The 19,831-nt window shown below is 34.0% G+C and overlaps 1 protein-coding gene across 3 annotated transcripts in view; it reads left to right on the top strand.

Moving 5' to 3' along the window:
• The window catches only part of ATP9B (ATPase phospholipid transporting 9B (putative)), a 155,398-nt gene that overhangs the window by 15,794 nt on the left and 119,773 nt on the right, over positions 1-19,831 (top strand). For all 3 annotated transcript variants that reach the window (XM_063159571.1, XM_063159562.1, XM_063159581.1), the window contains exons 2-5: positions 609-782; positions 9,720-9,870; positions 13,360-13,473; positions 17,065-17,173. In XM_063159571.1, the coding sequence (XP_063015641.1) occupies positions 609-782; positions 9,720-9,870; positions 13,360-13,473; positions 17,065-17,173 (548 nt within the window). The remainder of the gene's footprint in view (positions 1-608; positions 783-9,719; positions 9,871-13,359; positions 13,474-17,064; positions 17,174-19,831) is intronic.

Here is a 19,831-nt window from a genome sequence, read left to right as displayed (position 1 = left end):
CAGGTCCCACAGGCAAATCTTCTTGGCTCACTGAATGTTTTTGTGTAGAATTGTAAGAATTAAACTATAATGTTTTCATAATTAAAGCCAAGGTACTGATGAGTGGTGTAGAAAGTGAGGCTCAAAGGCCTGCACACACAAGAAAATACGTCAGGAAAGCAGGTTGAAAAAGCACAGTGGAAATATAAAATCTGTACGTCCGTCAAAACTCAGTCACTTGTGTCTGCTATAAGCTTTGCAAAGTAACTTCTACCTAACAAAATCTTACAAAAAATCCTTTGAAAAGTAGGAAGTTGCAACTTTGTATGCATGTTATATAAAAATTAAGAATTTCCCTAGAATTATTTATACTATGATTGACAATGATTGCAGGCTTTCTGTTGTATTACACAATTTTTACTAAAACCTTAATAATGTGTTAACAAAAATGCAGGAGATACTTAGATGAAAATATCTCCCTAATGATACTTAGATGAAAATATCTCCCTAATGAAATTCCATAAGGCAAAATGGTTCCATAACCATTAACTTGGTTAGTTTAGGAAATTCCCAGTAAGAAAAAGTGATGTACTCACTATTTATGTAGTGCTTTTATCTCATTTTGCCAGGTACCAAGCGGAAGATGAGTCCTCTCATTTGGATGAAATGCCACTTATGATGTCGGAAGAAGGCTTTGAAAATGATGAGAGTGATTACCATACTTTACCAAGAGCCAGAATTTCTCAGAGAAGAAGAGGCTTAGAATGGTTTATCTGTGGCGGCTGGAAGTTCCTTTGCACTAGGTTTGTCACACACTACTACTTCTAATTAAAGTTTAAAAAAAATTAAATAAATGCTAACTTTGTATTGTGTGATATGTGCAGAGTACAGAACACAGAATAATTTGCTTGTTGTGAATATTTTATTTATTTATTTGCCTGCATTTTTCTTACTATGACACTGCCAGCTGTTAAAAGCAGTTCTGAAGGGCTGATGCTGTTTGTTGTGCTTCTCCTGTCTGCCTTGCTGCCTTGCAAGAGGGATCATGAGCTAAATTTGTATTAATCTGAGGTCCATAATTTAGCATGTAATCCTGGTTCTCACTTCACTCAACGCTACATTAGGGTAGAGGGGTTAAATTTTTTACTTTTGCAGATATTAGAGCATTAAGTTTACAATATATATACATTTATTGATGTTACTGTAAGGAAAAAGCAAATTCATCAACTAATGATTAGTCAACCCTTCAATTTTAATGGTTAAAATGTAATTTAACTGGTGGTCTTGGAGTGAGTCATAACTGGAATTATCTCTTGTGATTTGGTTCTTTCTTAAAAACTTTCTGTGCCAAACTCTACTGTATGCAAATACCTTGGAATATTAATTTTCCAACGAATTTTTAACATAACTTCTAAGTAGTGAAACTGCTGTTAGGATTATTAAGAATCTTCCTTTTTCTGTAATTTGGAGTGATAAAATCTGACAATGAGTAATGTGAAGTGAGTGAAGCATTTTTAGTGAATTTAAAATGCAAATGTTTTCTTTGGCAGATGTTTTTAAAACAGATTTAGATAGAAGTCTTCACAGCTGATTTTCATGGTGCATTAAGAGGCCTGTTGTTTTACCTAAGCAAAGTTGTGTTTGTACACCTTCAGTTTTTTAAAATAATTGTTAGAAAGCTTTAAAAAACATGATCTGTGTTGATTCCTGTTTTATATAATGATTTAACAAAACCTCATGGTTTATCAATTTTATTATAGATGTTAAGTGTTTGGAAGGTAGAAGGAAGGAAGGTAGAAAAGTTTACAGAAGTAGTGTTTGTATATGTTAATGGGTTTTGGAAGCAGTGTTTCTGGTACAGGCCTACATTTTAGCTGTTAAAAACATTTATAAGTATTTAAAGAAGTTGTTGATCTTTTGGACATATCTTAAAGTTTAGATACCTTTCAAACAATATACTTTTATGTGAGTTCAGCTCTGTAAGTATTAGTGATTATTAGTTACTGTGGTTATATTGCTGTAAGTTTGATGAAGACAGGCAGATCAGTAAAGACTGCACCCTGGCATGGAATTTACAGTGTTTGAATAGAGACAGGCAATTGCAAGGTGAGTTTATATTGGAATTAATTAAAAATTGTAAGAGAATGTCACAAGAAATGGTCATTAGTGCTGAAGATTGCAAAATTTCATGTTCCTGCTTGCTTGCTTTTTAAAATTGAGAGGTACATCTTAGCTTTCAAGCCTAGAAACTTTCAAACCTGTTCTTTAAATTACTTGAGTCATATTTATGATGGATTTTTGAGAAGGAAAAGAGAAAGGAAATTGCACTATGGATTCTTTTTTTCTGATTTATTTTTTTGGGGTTTTTTTTTGGTTTTTTTTTGGGGGGGGGTTTTTTTGGTTTGTTTTTTTTTTTTTTTGCTATGCTCTATACATACTTTGCTGCTAATATAGGTGTGTGAAAAGGAAAGTCTTCACTAAGAAAGAAGCTTTAGGGGAGTATGACTTCTGCTTTGCTGATTTCCTCAACAAAATTTGGACACAGTAAAGAGTCCATTTGGACTTGCGTTTATACTTGCAGGCACACATTAGTGTTCTCTAAAATAAGACATCATAGCAGATAATTTTCCTTTTTCATGGAAAAAATAATGAAAAAATGAGCATCAGATTCTAGCAGAAGATTGAAACTTCAGTTGGATATTAGGAGATAGAGGATACTCCCATAGGAAAACTGCAGATGCCTGCTTAGATGAAGTAGGGAAAAAGATGTGGAAGGGAGGTGAATCCTATGGTGTCTTATCTACTGGTCCAGTTAGGCTGGATAGAAACCTCCTCTTGGATGAGAATTTCTGAGTGTGTAAATACCTGTCATTGTAGTAGGGAGATTTCATCTGGGCAGAGAGCATTGTTGAGGCTTTGTAATTGATAAAAATCAGGGATGTGTAGTTGGTGTAAGTTACTCTTTCTAATGGTTTCTCATTATAATAGCACTTTACAAATTTTTACTGGGGCCCACAAAGTAGTTGAGTTTTTGAAATGCCAATTTGCAGTTGATAAAATTACCTAGAATCATACAAAAAATCATGCGGGAAACTTGGAGGCTACTGTATTGTCACACATGCAGTATTTACTTACTCTGTGTAGTAGAATTAGTTACAGTGTTTTTATGTGGTGTGAAGTGTTGGTTTGAGATACAATTGTGTGTTGATGCCTTCACTCTTGAAATGGAGAGGATCATGTTAGAAAACAATTTTTGTGTGTATTAGTGTATTCATGTTAAAGGAACAAATGAAACTTTTTTCTAGAAGACAAACAGGGTTCTTTTAAGTGTAATGTATGATTAAAGCAGTCTGAGACCTGTTTGGTTAAACAGAACTTAAATTTTCACCTTATTTTTATGGAAATCAGTACTTCATACCTGCATCTGGGTGAGGGTGAAATCTCTGCTTCAACATCTAGAATTTCTTTTTGTGCTTTAAATGAAATTGTAAATTTTTCAAAGCTGTGTCAGAAAGATGAACACAATAAAAGACTTGGCATTATTCTGGAGCCAAGCTCAGGGGGCCCCTGATTTCTTTTGGATTCTCAGTGAGTCTTGTGTTTGTGTTCAAAATCACTTTACATGTTGCAAACAAACAAAAACCCCCATACTCAGTAGGGGTTTTGGTCTGTCTTGCATTGTGAGGAGTAATCTCATTTTTGTGAGAGGAAGTTTTCCATCTCTTACTTTGCAGCTTTAGAATTTTATGTTCTATAGATTTTTGTTGCTATATCACAAACTGTTACTCTTTAGTCTAAAAAGTTCCACCTGCTTTGCAGACGCAAGTATGGAAGGTTTGACAAAGTTCTGTGTACTTGAAAAAAGATTTCGTAAAAATTTTTTATACAGCTTTTAACTTCAGTATAGACAATGGACTTGTTGATCAGATCTGAATGGTGTGAACTTTATTTGCAAATCTTCAGCTCTTTAAAGAGTTTTTCCATTTGCAAGAAAAACGTCATAATTAAATAAAATGTTGTCTTTGATTTTGAACAAACTGAAGAATTAATTCAACCAATATAACTTTTAACTTCAGAAACTGCTTATTTCTTGCTTTCATAGCACAGTTAAAAGAAAAACTGTGATATAGCAGCTGTTTTGTGGTTGTAATCATTTCCCCTTTAACTTACAAATTCTCTTCAAGCTTGTGAAATTATAATGCACATAGATCAATACTCTGGAGTTCTTTAGGCTGGATTGATTTCTTTCTCATGAGATTTACATTCCACTTGTTATCAAAAAACACTTTGTCCCTATGAAATGGTGCCATTGAATGGCATTTCCATATGAAGTGAAGGGGATATCAAATGCTCGGATTAATTTGGGCTCTAAGATGGCCTGTACGCTTTCAATTAATCTGCAACGCATTTGTTATGCAGAAGCATGGGAAAATGCTGATCTTTTGAGAATGACATGACCACTGTGTTGCTTTTGGCCTGATTACTGAAGCTACCTGTTGAGTACAATAATTACAGTATGTTTTCTTTGCAGAACTAGTTTCTGCTACTTAAAACCTAATAAGGAAAAGCTGACCCTTGCAGACAATATAGAGCTTTTATATTATCTTGCCATTCTGATGAAAATGCTGTTTTGTGAAAGATACTGGCAGTTAAGCTCGTAGGATAAAAGTAATGAAAAGAGAGAGAAAAAAAAAGCCTTTATTATTAGAGCTGCAGAGTCAGTTGAGACTTTTACTTTAGCTTTTGACTTGTAGAGATACGCTCTATTTATGAAAAAGTTAAGGGTTCTTATTTAACAATTACTTCAGGTTTTGGTTTGTTGGTAGTGAGTTTTTTTGGTTGGTGGGTTTTTGTTGCTATTTTTAGTTTTAATGTGGTATTGGTTATTAATATGAAGACAGTGGTTATTGTTCCTCCACATTAAAATAATACATTAGAAAGCAGGCTAGTAAAATGCTATTTTGTAGATATGCCTTGAAGTTCTTTTATAAATTTGGTTATTTTTCATACATATAGTCTGTTATGTTGATACAGAGAACAAAGCTTGCAACTAGCTTGAGGAAAAGAATTTCTGTGCATGTGTTGAATTTTCTAGGCAAGGCCATTTGAAATACAGACTTAAATCTGTAAATAAAGATGCACCTTATATTTTTTTACTGCTGAATCCCTAGCATTACATGTGGTTTTACATAAGAGTTCAGAAAAATCTGAAGCGTGTGTCAGTCATGCTGCATGTTATGTTATGTTTCTAGGCTATTTGAAGCTCCAAGAATGCTACTCTCATTTATCATACAAATTTACTGAGTACGGAAAGCCTTTGAAAGGGTCTGTACCCTTGCTCAAAAAAATGTTCTGTATTGGACAATGTTAGTTCAAGAACATATTAGAAATGTATTGGATGGTGATAATCTGAGTTACAAAAGTTTTGGGTAGACTTCATAGGTGTTAATTTTTTAAAATTAATATAAATTGATTAGGATTTTGGAGGCCAGCATGTCCACCTTGTATTCTTTCTGTGATAAAGCAGTAATTGCTGCTGAGACTGTAAATAGCAGAATCTAACTTATTTCTATGGTAGTAAAGCTCATCTGAACCATGACAATATTGATTTAGGCATAACCTGTAATATTTTCATCGTCTGTGACTTCTCACATCTGAAAACTTGACTGTTAGCTCTGTGTCAGTCAAACCTTTTATCAAAGGTGTTGCAGTTGTTTCCCGGTCAGACGTGACTCTTGTGTTTGTACTTTTTGGCATTTGCTAAACTGATGGTCATGATGGTGTCTGTTGGTCCGTAACAAAATAAGTAGTTTCAAGGAGGGGAGACTCTGTGGCAAGGAAGGCAGTGTAATTATGTTGTTTTAGGTGAATGTTTAATTTTAGCAGTAGAGAAGTCCTTAGTGTCTGAGGAAATGATTCTACAAAAGAGACTGTGCCTAATCAAATATTCCATCTGTTTGCAGTTCAAATTCAAAAACTGATTGAACAATGCTGGATTTCAAAGATTGTCAGGCAATTTCTATCTACAGGACTGTAGACAGATCTGTGATGCTAGCTCACTTTGTTCAGGAAAAAGTTGCTTTCCTTGAAACTTTTTTCCTATAGATCTGTCCTTACACTTCTCACTATATAAATAATCTGTGTCTTCTGTCTCCACATCCCTACCCTCGAAAATAACAAGTTTAAAGCTTTAATGCCATGAGCAGTTTTATCAAGTTGGCACTGAGTGAAATCATTCTGCCTTCTGCTGCAAATATATCACCTGCATTGTTTCAACTATTTTTACAGTTTTTTAAGATTTTTAAGGATTTGGGATGGATATAACTGAAAATAATCCTCTTTATTCTGCATTAGTTTACAGCTGGATTGATTTGCAGGCCCAGATTTCCCATGCAGTTACATGAATATTTGTGCCAGCACAAGAGAAGGAGCAAGAATCCACACCTTTGTTTTGGGGGGGAGGGAGGTACTGGACATTTTGGCAGCAGCAGGGTCTGTTCACAGCCATTAAACTGATTGTGGAATCATGAAAAGGAAAGACTGCTATTTATTTTGCTTTAAGGACAAGTTTAAGTAATAATATTTCTCATTTGTATGTTACTAAATAACAGGGCTAAATTTTGCAGGTTGAATTAACACTGTTACAATTTTTGTGATAGAATAATTCTTTGTCACTATTTTAAAGTGACTGGGAGAAGCTGATGAAAGGACATTTAATTTTTGTAGCAAAAATAAAATGCATGTTCAGGTCTATCCCATAGGGGGAGTTTTGGGGACAAAATCTTAAGAATCCAGGAGAAAATCTTAAGAGTCCAGCATTTAAAATTGAAGTATTTTAAAGGTCAGCTTGTGAGTATTGATGTGGTGGTATTTACATAACAAAGTTATTGTTGCTATGAATAACTTTACTATTGGCATATCCTTTAATTTTCCTTAAAAAGAACCAAAAAACTTCGAATTGCATTCTTTGGCAAAATTAATTTGTCATAAGCATGGGGTTCTGTAGACTACACACAAGAACATTTCAATAGGCATTGTGGCAATGTAAACTAACTATCAGCCGTCCTTCCCTGCAGCATTTGTGTGTTTCATGATTCTGTAATTGTGAATAAACAGACTAGGAAGGGACCTTAGGAGGTTTCCAGCTGATTCCTTGACTGTACAGAATGAATTTTATCTACCACTGATGTTTGATCTAGCCACATCTTAGAGATCTGCAGAAATTCCATCCTCCTTAAGTGTCTCCTCCACCCCTCTCGTTAAAAGAGTTTACTCAATATCTGTCCATGTTGTGCCCACTCCGTTTATTGATTTGCTAACAGTTGAGGGTCTGTCATTAGTTAATGGTGGTGGACCTAGAGAATAATGGTCCCTTTCCTCTTTGCAGCAGGTTCTTACATACTTGAAACCGTATTAGGTCCACACTCAGCCTTCTGTGAACAGCTCTGTTTCTTTGGTGTATCTAATAGTCAGCTGTCCCTGCTTTCTAGACCTGTAATTGTTTTCTTGCTCTTGTGTGTGGTCTCTGTTTTCCCAGTAGGCCTGTTGAAATTTGGTATTCAGAATGGTCCTGTAAGCCAACTGAGATCATGCTAGCACAACTGAGAGAAAGGAATACATTCATGACTTGCTACAAGCATTCTTGTCCACACTGAACAGATTTGCACGTGTATAACATTCTCGTGTAGTAACTGAGCTACCACCTGGTTTTGGAGCATTTCCTGGTTCTGTGTTTGTGTAGTTAGCTATTTCTCTGTAAATTGTGTAGCAGTTGTACCTGTTCAACTGCATTCTGTTCTTCCAGATAGTTTTTTAGTTTTTTAAATCTGTCAAGACAGCCTTGAACTCTGATCTGCTCTTTGCATCTACCACTCTCTCTTCTAGTTTTTTTGTGGTCTGAGAAATGAAATATTCAACAGTCAATTACCCAGTAAGTTCTAAATAAAGCTTTAGAGATCTTCACTGAAATTACTTTGGTTTTATGTAAGCTACTCTGCAATTATGATTTTTCCAACTGCATCAGTTCCAAGAACATGTTCCTTTACTTTTCTTATGCTAAATCTCTTGAGAGTTAAATTTTATTAGAGACAGAATCATAGAATGATATCAGTTGAAAGGAACCTTTAAAGATCATCTATTCCAGTCTCCCTGGCATGGGCATGGGCATCTCTCACTGGATGAGGGTGCTCAAAGCCCCAGGAGTCCATGGAGGACATGCACTCAAGCAGTAGTGCAATTGCTTCTTAGAATGAAATTAGTTCAATTTTATAGATTGTTCTTGACATGTCATTGTTGGTTGTGACTTCTGTTTTCTTACAGGTGTGTACAAATGCAAATGAGTAGGTTGACTATAAGAATGAATCCAGTAAACAGTGCTGAGGTGATTGGATTTTAAATTTCTCTTTTGTTCTCAGCCAAATTCTTCCTGTTGGTGTGAATGAAATTTGTAGGAATTTCCTAACATTTGTTTTCTTTTTGCTGCATCAAAAATATTCCCAGTATATTCAAAAACCTCACTAGAAATTGTTTCTCATGTCAACGTCACTAGCTGATGTAGCTGAAATCTGCTGTTATCAGCTCAGTCAACTGCAGTAGGTGAAGAGCACAGAAGGCCTGTCTGCTCAGTATTCCTGATTCACTTGCCTAAAACAGACTCTCAACATGACTGAGGCACCTCCTCACTGTATTAACAAGTAAATACAGATAAATTCTCCTTTAATGTATGAGATTGTAAATCAAGAATATGCGATGTACAGCAAACCCGCTTTTCTTTGCAAATGGTCTCTGGATAGTCTTTCTGCCTCTGTAAATAGTACTAGCAAGTACTTAAGCTTATTGCATTATGTGAGTTGAGTCACTTCCATGTTTGTTCCTTGTTTTATGACTGTTAGTAAATATTCTGTTGAGCCTCAGAGGCATCATTCCATTTGCCAGCTTCTGTTCCTCCTTGTGACCCCTTCCCACCGTTCCTGTATCCTTGTCCAAAATGCAGTTGTTCAAATGTCGCTGTGAGCTCTTCTCTGTCTCACTGCTCATGGTTTAAACTTCTTCAGTCGATTTGTAAACTGCTTAGGCAAGGGTGTTGTTCCTTTCTTCTGTGAACTGAAGTTCCTCCATTGCAGATCATTGTGCAATCTGCATTTATGTAGTGGGCTTGTTTTGAATGGTTTTCTTGTTTTGTTTGTTAGGTTTGGTTAGGATTTTTTTTTGTTTGTTTTTTTTTTTAATATTTGATACTATGGCATTAGCAGTGGTATGGAGGAAACTGAAGATTTGCAAATTATGTGGTAATTGTATCCAAAGCTGCTGAAATCTTTTGAATTGTATGAAACAGAAGCCTTATTTCCTGTTGAATCATTAGCATAATCTGAATGTTGGTAATCCAAGATAGAGAGTTTAGCAAAAGGACTAAAAGGCGTGATGCAGAATCTTATTAACTAGAATTTTTTGGACCTGTATCAGGGTATTGTGTAGTGAAACTTCTCATTAGTGTATTGGGATTTTCTGCAAAGAATGTGTAAGTGTTTATATATGTGTATGTCTGGGTGAGTTCCGTACTCTGAAATGCCCTAAATATTAGAAGCTGACATCATGCTTGCTTATATGCTTATAGAGATGGCAAACATTTTTTTTTAACCTGTTTTTTTTAGGTATTTGCCTTCAGGAGCTCCAGGTTTGGAAATTGTGATCTTGTATAGTACATTTTTAGTTTTAAAATAAACAATTGTCTCTCTTTTCAGTTGTTCTGATTGGCTCATAAACATTTGTCGAAGAAAGAAAGACCTGAAGGCTCGCACAGTGTGGCTTGGGTGTCCTGAAAAGTGTGAAGAAAAATACCCCAAAAATGCTATAAAAAATCAAAAGTACAACATCTTTACCTTTATACCTGGGGTAAGGCCACTAAACATTTTCTGATGTTGTACTGACTCTATGTTCTGTAGTGTTTTTTGACTGTTCCACAAAAAGATAATTTTATTTGCCCAAGTTCTTTTTCTTTCTGTATTTGTCTCAATGATTTCAATGAAAGTTAACATTTGAGAGCAAGGTTGCATTTTTGTTAAATTGTTTGGTTTTTGAAGGGATATGTACTTAATTACAGTTTCAGTGGTTGGAATTCAGTGAAGCTTTTGAAATTTGAGATGAGTTTCTTTGCACTTCTATTCAGCATTAGAAATTTGTAATCCTTTTTAAAAAAGAAACAGTTCTGCATGCAAAGGATTGACTTCAATTGAGAAGTAAATAGCTGAAAATTTCAATTTATTCCCATGGATCTTTTCTCATACTCCTTGCCATTGAAAGTATAATAAATAATGAATTCCAAAATGGACAGCTCTCAAAGGACAAAAACAACTAACATCTTCAATTTGTATTGCAAGTAGGGCTAATTTAATACTTTTCAGAGTTGCATGTGTTATTGCAGTCTTTTTGCAGGTATTTTTGACTTTGAGTGCAGTTCTTCAGCAAATACTTTTGATGTGGAATGAAAATTTGTTTTGTCACTTTTTTCCTACAAAGCCATATTGTGCTTTAATGTCAATTTTTGGCTTGTACTATATACCATGTTTATGAAGATAAAAGAGACATTACAGTTTTGTCTAGTTCATAGTTTTTTAAAAAATGTTGTTATAATGAAATTTAGCAACAGAGAAGCAATTTTTGAAACTTAAGCAGTTACATCTAAAAATGTATCCTAGTGTGATATGATAAATTTTAGTATTACACTTTTAGTCATATTTTTAAAAATACCATCCAAGAGTCCTGTGTCCCATAGCAAAAATTGATGTGTCCCATAGCAAAAATTGTGTTTGAATGCATTGAATGCTTTGTCTTAAATTTTTTATTTAAGTGATCATGCTGATTTATAAGAGTATTGATTCTATTCTTCTGGCCTCTTTAGTCCAAAGACTGGCAGGTGTTTGGTAATGCATTTCCTTATTAAAACAACAACAAAAAATTAATGGCCTTGTAATTAAGACTGATCTCCTGTCAGGAAAATAAAATGTCACTTATCACATGTGGATAAAATATTCTCATCATTATTGGACAAAGTAAATGTTTTCTTCCATAGTTTAAATTATTAAATACACTGAAATTGGTTAAGCCACATATGCTTTCCTAAAGGTCACAAAATTCATTAAACATATAGTGAGCCATTGATTATTGCAACTCGAAATCTGCAGTGTGGATTACAAGTTGTGAACCAGATTCACATTCCTTATGGGGATCAGATGAAGTTTGCAGTTCCTTATTATGAGAGAGAATGTTTCTTCTTTTCTTTTAAAAATCTTGGTTTTATCCAATAGGTCAAGTCAGATTTTTAATTTGGTGCTAGTATTGGAAAACAATAGTTACTTCAAAATGAAGTGAGATCCTAAATGTAAGACCCAATAGTTGGTGAAAATGAAATGTTTTCAAATTTTAATTTTAGATATAAAGTAAGATTTTTTATTAAAATATTTTATTGAATATTATATTTTATTAAAATATTAATATTTATTAAAATATTGTGTAGCTGTCTTTTTTTATGCTGGTTTACTGGAAGTAATTTGTAGGGAACATCACTGTATTGGTTCCAAACCCATAAATATTGATAAATATAAATAAACAGCAAATATTGACTCCAATGGTCGTCTCTGGTTGAAATTTTCATCATGTGAAATTTTGTATTCTCTTCTATGGTTTTTTAAACATTGAGGCTGGCAATGAGTGATATTCAAGGATTTCATACCTAAATACAAACTTAAAATAATGCTTAGATTAACAGAATTTTACTTGCTGGCTAAAAGAGCTGTGACATTTCCAAAATATCACCTGATTTCTGAACATTACATAAAATACTTGCTTCTTCTCCCTTTATACCAGTCTGTTCAATTTCTGTTTACAGTTTCATATACATCGTGATACAGCTGCTTAGGAATTTTGCATGTGTTTCCATAAAACATATCTTCTGTGATGGGTGGGTTTTGAAGATACCTCTCCTGAACTTCAAGGCATTAGTTTCATTAGTTCTATGTAGTTGGAGACTTTTCAATTTGCTTAACTGGACTGAAGTGCTTAGCTTTGTATTGAATGAACTGTCAGTGGTCTGCCAGGATTCAAAAGATTTGTAGGAAGGTGTTTTTTAACTTCCACCTTCTCCTACAAGATCTGCGCCTCCTGAAGTACTGTCAGGACTTTTCTTTGAGTGTATCAAGTTTTTGTAAATAGTTAAACACACTAGTAGAAATGAGTATATGAACTTCATCAGGATCAATATAAGGCACAGGTTCAGCCTGAAGTACTTTCATTTTGGAAGAAGGCTCTGACCTTTCTGACAACTTTTGATGTCAATTTTTTATCTTTACAGTTTTATTGGTAAGTCATGAAATAGCATTCCGTGCTCTGAAAAAAATTCTTATGTTTGGAGGCTGTTAAGGTAGTCTCTAGCTGAACTGGCAGCTTTGAGGTACCAGTACTGCGTTGTCCCTGCCAGAATGACACTTTGAACTTTCCTGAATATTTTTTCCTAGCGTCTAGGTTTTTACATAATTAAGTACTAATGTTGGACTGGTAAGAGGAATAAATATGAGTCAAATAACTTTAATTTTTATGGAAAAGTCATTGTAATATTAACTGAATTTTAAGATTAGAAGATGGACACAATCTCTGAATGTGGCTTTTTGATCTGTTTTGAAAGTTCTGTCTTTTAGATAATTGGTTGTTTGTTTTCTTAAGTGTTCCAAGCTCAGTAGCCACTTCTCTTAATGCTGCTGGAGGCGCCATATTGCCCTGGCTTACTGAGGAAATATGTGAAGACTTTGAAGGTTCAAAATTCTATAAAATGAATAATGTTCTTAGCATTGTAATTACAACCAAAGCAGTCTTGAGAATGTGTGCTTGCTGAAGTGGTGCTTTTAATTACCAAAGGAATCTCTGCATCTGACATTGCTTTGGAGTATGAGAACAATGTATTCTGTGATAAGTCTACTGTGGCTTCACTTAAAAGTTGGATAATTAGCTCTGAGTTTAAACCAAATCTTTGATTTAGTAGTAAGTATATCTTAATACCTATATTTAAATCTTTCCACAGTGATCTTGATACATAGTCTGGTTTTCAAAATACGCCAAATTTAGTAAATTGCTTTTTTAGAGTGAAGAGGCAATACTATCAATGGATTTTTCTCAACAAAAATAGTAGTATAAAAATAGCAGTGTAATATTAAATTAATGTAGTAGTGTGTGATGATATATAATATATTGTGCTATATAAGTATGGTAATAATGCCGTCTATAACAGTATGACATTTAATGCTTTTATATCCCCTATAATGAAAAAGTATACTTTATGTATATTATGAATGGAAATTTTAAGACATTTATCTACTTTCTTTTTCATTTTAGGTTTTATATGAACAGTTCAAGTTTTTCTTGAATCTCTATTTTCTCATCGTGTCCTGCTCACAATTTGTACCAGCACTGAAAATAGGCTACCTGTACACGTACTGGGCTCCTCTGGTAAACAGAAAAATATTATTAACTAGAAATTTGGGGGTTTTAATGTCAATGAAAGGTTCATGTCTATGTACATTGCATAAACCTGCAGCTGGTAAACTACAGTGGTCAAAGAACATAACAGAAGTAAAATGCTTATTTGAAAGCTGTTGTTTGACAGCCTTCCCTTCCATTTGCCTGCTATGCCTCTCCCCCACAGGCGAGGTCATTTTGTTAACCAGCTAGTGTCAGTGTGTAATGCTCCATTCTGCCTGCTGACTTGAGAGTTTAACAAAACCAGCCAGCAAAAAAATCTCCAGCTACTAAAGAAACTTACAGGGTAACATAGGTAATTTGTGTGTTAAATATCTTTCCATTGATTGTAATTTGGTGACTATTCTGTGTTTTCAGACAAGGTCAGAATTGTTAGCATAATTTTTTTGCATTCCTTCTGTATCAGTTTTGATCACAACCTTTTCTCACAAAAATTGAGATCAAATATTTTAAGCCGTGGATAAATCAGGAGGAAATTGTGCCTTGAAAATAAGTTATTAATTAAACATACTTCTCCTAATTGATCATCCTGCCAGTTGCACTGGCTTTCTTTTGATATATCTTTTATTATTGAGGTCTCTGCAGTATTTTCTTGGGAAACTTTTCAAACCACTTGCTTCTGACTCAGATTTCCTATGGTTTGCAAACTGAATTCTCTTCAGAGGAGGCCCTTTTGGTAGTCTGCCAGTTGTATTGCCATGATTTGGGATTATTTTCTTATTTGTAATCAGATCATTACCTTTTCTTTCATCTTCTTCCCAGTCCCTTCACACTAGATTTAAAGGCAGGAAGTGCTAATGCCTAATGTTTTAAACTTTTTTTTTTAAATTGGTATTTTTTAGTAGCATTTATTCTCAGTAGTATTCAAGAGGAACTGTGACATGTTGACTGCTTGAGTAAAGGTTGTTCTTAACGAGTCAATAGAGTAAATATTCTGGATTGATTTCATTGTTTTAATTGTTGTAACATGTGTCCTTCTAACTATGGATAAATGGAGAGACCATCCTGGATGCTCTTCCCACCTCTCTTCCCAGAATTTTGCTTCTTCTGCAACAAAAAAACACTTTTAAGACAGAAAGCTTGTTCAAAAGTGGGATTTTAAATGGATATTTACAAGTCTTTGTCACTGACACAGTAAGAAAAGACAGAAGTCAGCCTTGTCTGGAATTTGCTCTGTTCACCATGCTGTGCTGTCTGCAGCACTATACATTAGTGGGATAGTAAGGAAAAAAACCCCGTAAACCCTTGGCATCTCAGCTCATTTCTATCCTGCTCAAAGAAAGGAGAAAATACTGTATTTTGTGAAGACCAGTGACCTGTTCTGTATAAATGTTTGTCTTATTCAGAGGTATTTTGAATTATGCATCCCAGTTTTCACATATAGCTTAAAAATACTAGTACCTAGTATGGGTTTTTTTGCTAAACTCACTTGTTTCTACTTTAATAACTTTTCTGCTAATAATCAACCTCCAGGTAAAAGGCAACAATTGAATGTTGAACAAAGCTAAGCATCTATGAGGAAAATAGAAAACATTTAATTCTGATCCACTGGTCTGCTTTTGCTGCTTAACAGATAAGTTTAGGTTTTTTTGAAGGGCGGGTAACTACTGATAAATCTTCAGTAATTATCACAGAAATAGCTATGACTTGTATTTTCTCTTAAAATTTTAAAGGAAATTGTTTGCCCTGATACATAAATCCAAATGACTAGAAGCTGACTATTCTAGAACTGTTTTGGGGGTTTTTGATGGTGTATGTGGATTTTGTGGGTTGTTTTGTTTAGGATTTTTTTTGCCTTTGGTTTACTTCAACAGATTTTTACAACACAGATACAGTTATATCAAGCCCCAAAGTTCTTAAAACAAGACTATTTTGGTAATTTGTTTTCAACTGCTTTAGGGAATGGACTTCTCATTTCCACTCCAGCATACAAAAGGTTTTAAAGCATACAGGTTTGATTGTAGGCAGTACATGAAAGATACTTACCTGCTTACAGTTAAAGAAAGATGACAGGTTCCCTTGTTAAACTGGCTTCACAATTTCAGCTCTCCTTTGAAGGAATATTGGCTCCCTTTGAGCAAATGAGTAGAAAGACAAGTGTCTTTCTTAAATTGTTCCTCATAGACATAGTCGGCTGTACTCAGCTGCTGAGCAAGAGGCTGCTAAAAGAAATTCTTGCAAGTAGCACCTTGCATTCTGTGTCTTGATTACTGTCTAGTAGCAATGTCTGTGCAAATGAAAAATATGTTTTAAAGTGCTTCAGGAGTGCCCTTTTTATGCAGCTGAAATATCTATATTGCCAAAGTATATGAAAATACTGCTGTCAGAAAAGGAGAAAATCTGATTTTTTTTTCATTTATTATGCCCTGGGGAGTAAAAAGAGGATGCTTTTTGCATGGGCCATTTTTTGTTCTATGTAGTTCCACTATAATTGTAGCCAATGTAAACTTGAACAAATAAGTAGTGCTTAACTATAAGGTCACAGCTGGATAGGTCTTGGCACTTTGGTTTGGAATAGCAAAACATTAATAAAATCTGTAGTCAACCCTTTTTTAATCAACACTTTTAGGAAAACTCTACACCTTCACTCCTTTCATGTTTCTGGGACATTAGGGGAAGTTTGGCAAACAAAGTTTCTGCAAGAGAAGTCTAATGGCATAAATTTTCTTCTATAAAGTAGTGGTGGCTGTCTGAAGCTAGATAGATAATGTAGAATCTTATTTGTTGCTGGATTTGAATTTTGTGTCCACCTTATTCATACTAATGAAAGGTCCTTTTACTGGTAAAAATTTTCTTTCTCTTTCATTGATGGTGAAAAACTCAAGTGCTGGGTCTAAGCCAGAAGATCTGATATATGAGGAGGTTTAGAGAGGTAGAGAGAAAATGTTTGTGCTTATCCCTGAATTGTTGTGTTTTTTAGCTTACCACCCTTTCTAGCCAGAGATTATCACAGTTGAGTGAAGCACCTCTGTGCACTCCAGTAGAAGCTGGAGCAGCATTGTCTGTGAAAGGAGCAGCCAAAGCATTTAGACACTTAGTTTTTCGGAACAAATCCCCTTTTCCTTTGTCCATATTTGTGATGTGTCGCTAAATAGCTACATTTAAATGTAAAATTATAGAACTAGCTATCCATTTATCTTTTTCTATGTATTAGGAAAAAGGCAATTTTTCAGCATTAGAATTGGAGGCTTTTTAAATGTTTTTGGTAAAGCCTCAAAGTTTGTGGATGATAAGGAAATAAACTTATTGAAACTATAAAGGCTATCTTTAAGTAATCCAAAGCATCTTCTTTTTTTTGTATTTCAAAATGCTGTCTAAATTGTGTGTATTTGGACAGATAGTTACTCTAATTATATTTGTACAATGTGCAAGTATGATTTTGTTTTTCCTGGACTAAACCAAGATACTATTTTAACTTATTGAATAAAAGACTCAAATCCAAATTAAAAAAAAAAAAAGTAAATGTTCTAAACACATGTTCTTACTCTGTTTAGTGTTGCTGCATGTCTATTTCCATTCTTGCACTGAGAATTCTGAGCTGCATAATTGTATCTTTAACAGGGATTTGTTTTGACGGTCACAGTGGTACGGGAAGCTGTTGATGAATTTCGACGTTACAAGAGAGACAAAGAAATGAACTCACAGTTGTACAGCAAGCTGACAGTACGAGGTTAGCAACACCATTTTATAAATCCTTAAAATATTTCATCTTTTTCTTAAATATACATTTGCAGGTTTTCAGTTCAAAGAAATAACTGATTATTTCAAGCTGTAAAGCTCAGTATGAAACTTATATTCAACTAAATAAAGTAAGTGATTTTCCTTAGACAAATATGATTGTTAAATTTGGTCTGTTTAGGAATTTTAATAAATATTTGGTTGTTTGTCAAAGAAAGGTGTATATATATAAGTGTATATATTTTTTAAAAATTCTTCTGTTTAGTACCCTGACTTCAAAGTGCAGTTTACCTCTGAAATTGATGCTGAACAGTAACTCAACAACATTGTCAACTATGTATCAAGCACATATAGGAAAAAAGGAAGTAGTAAATAATGAAACTAATTAAAATACCCTGGAGGTTTTCAAATTTGGTGGATATATTTGTGCCTAAGAAAAGGAAGGCGTATTGAGAGTCAGCTTTGATATTAAAAATATTAATTTGAATTTTTGCATGTAATTTTAAATGTTTGATTATGCAATGTGGAGCAGTCAGTTTTCTTTAATGAAAGGAGAAATCAGTTATGACTTCTTTTGGAATCAACACCTTTAGTAGGTTTTCATGAAGACTTTTAAGGAAGTCAAGCATTTCAGATGTGAAATGACAATTACATTTTGTAGGATATTGTAAATTTTAGACATGAGCAGAAGAGAGAATTGTGCGTTGCTCTTCACTTTTATGTGCTTAGCACTTCTTACTGGTAGATTCAGAACAGAGTGCCACATAGAAAGGTGCCAAAAAATATTATCAAATCCAAATAATAACTTTACATTATGACCTTGCTATTACTATCAAAAGGTCTTTTTTCTTTGTTAATGATTTTCCTTGGCATAAAAATTCTAAAAGGGGGAAGTTAAGGGAATTTGAGGTTGCACCTCAAGCAGTTAGAGTATTTGGCGGACATTGTGCCAAATGGAAACTCTTTACTTCTTCCTAACACACATTTCAGTGCACTCTTCAGTATATCTTGGTGAATATTTTCTGAAAGTCAGTGCGAAGAGTAACATCACCAGGTCTTGGAATCTTGATTAGGAACTAAACTCTTGGAGTAGCTCTGGATAATATTCTCTCCTGAAAATAAATGGATGAAAAGCTTGTAATGTAACACAAGTATGTTCTGTATGTTCCCGTTTTTTGAGTAATTGGAAGGTAAACAAACAGTCAACAGTCTCGTTAGTGATGGCATAACCTAGCAGCTGAGAGGCATTCATGCTGCTCCCTTGCCATGTGTATTTCTTGCATTGTTTTCTGGAGTTTCCACCCTGAAGGGAACAATTGTAGGGAATAGCCTCATGTTCTTTTCTTTCCTTGTCAGTCTGAGATAGTGTTAACAACATTTAGAGGTACAGCTGTTCAAATTTGGCATATGGGATGATTGGCATAGCTATAATTTGTTTAACACAAGGGCTTCACTGCTGGCATACAGATCTTTTTTACAGTCATTAATACAGTCTGCTAGGAAGTAAACTCTTAATGGCTTTTGTTTCAAAGTTTTAATTTAAACTGCTAGTTGGCCGATTCATTTTTTAGATCTATTATGGTAGGCCACTGAACACTCACCTTGAAACAGATAGTACATTCCTGTCCTATTCAGCATCAGTGTTAGCAATCTGAAATTCTTAATTCAGGAAACATATGTACATTTTATAGTTACCTTTGTGATTTACATGTTAAGACTGACATTTTCTCTTTTAAGAGCAAATTTTGGTACCTTTTGTCCTTCTCTTTTTTAAACATAAGTTAGACATTTAAGCAGCATTTAAGTAGAAGTTTTGGAATTGCAATTTCCTCTTTCCCTACTCATAAAATATTTTGTGAGGGTATATGTATTTGAAAAACCCTTAATTTTGTGGCTTCTTCTAGAAATAAGGAAGTTGTCAGTGAAAATTGGGTTTGGTCACCTTAAAGATTTAGAAGTAGTATACAGTAGTGTATAGGTATAGTCCAGCAGTTATATCAGGAACTGACACATAGAGAGAAGAGACTTATTAAAAAGAGGCTTTAAAAGTGCCCCTTTAAAAAAAAAAAAAAGGATATCAGCTTTTAACCTACAAGAGTGTTTGTCATTTTGACTTTCAGACTTTGGTGTCAATGCCATCATGAATTCATACTTGAATGTTGTTCTATTTTGTGTGTTTTTTGAAGACTGGTCTTCTACAGAAGTAAAGATTCAAAAACTCTGCTTAGAATGAACTCTGAATCCTATGTTGACAATTATGTGTGATCATTGAATTAACAGTCTTTTGAGTAATAACTAATTTTAAGAGTGAAAACATTACTGAAGTTACCACTCAAAATTGTACTACATGTTGCTACAAACCTATATATAAAATCATAAGTAGTGATAAATGTCACTTTTTTCCTAATATAGGGTTCTTTCATAATGAAGTATTCTAAAAAGGAGAGATGTAATTTTGATACAAAAAAATGGGATTTCATCCCATCATAATATTGGACCAAAATTCTTTACATGTTTAAAAAAGATGTAGGTTTATCTTATTTATCTGTGTAAATTAATAAAATCAAGTACTGTGCTTCCATAGACTATTTTTAAAAGTAACTTTCAATATAATTACATAATTTTTTCATATTGACAGTATTCTTCAAGT

Source organism: Melospiza melodia, chromosome 1 (genome assembly GCF_035770615.1).
Source record: "Melospiza melodia melodia isolate bMelMel2 chromosome 1, bMelMel2.pri, whole genome shotgun sequence".
Lineage (NCBI taxonomy): Eukaryota > Metazoa > Chordata > Aves > Passeriformes > Passerellidae > Melospiza > Melospiza melodia.
The sequence above is the reverse complement of the archived record's forward strand: the minus strand, read 5'-3'. Positions and strand labels throughout refer to the sequence as shown.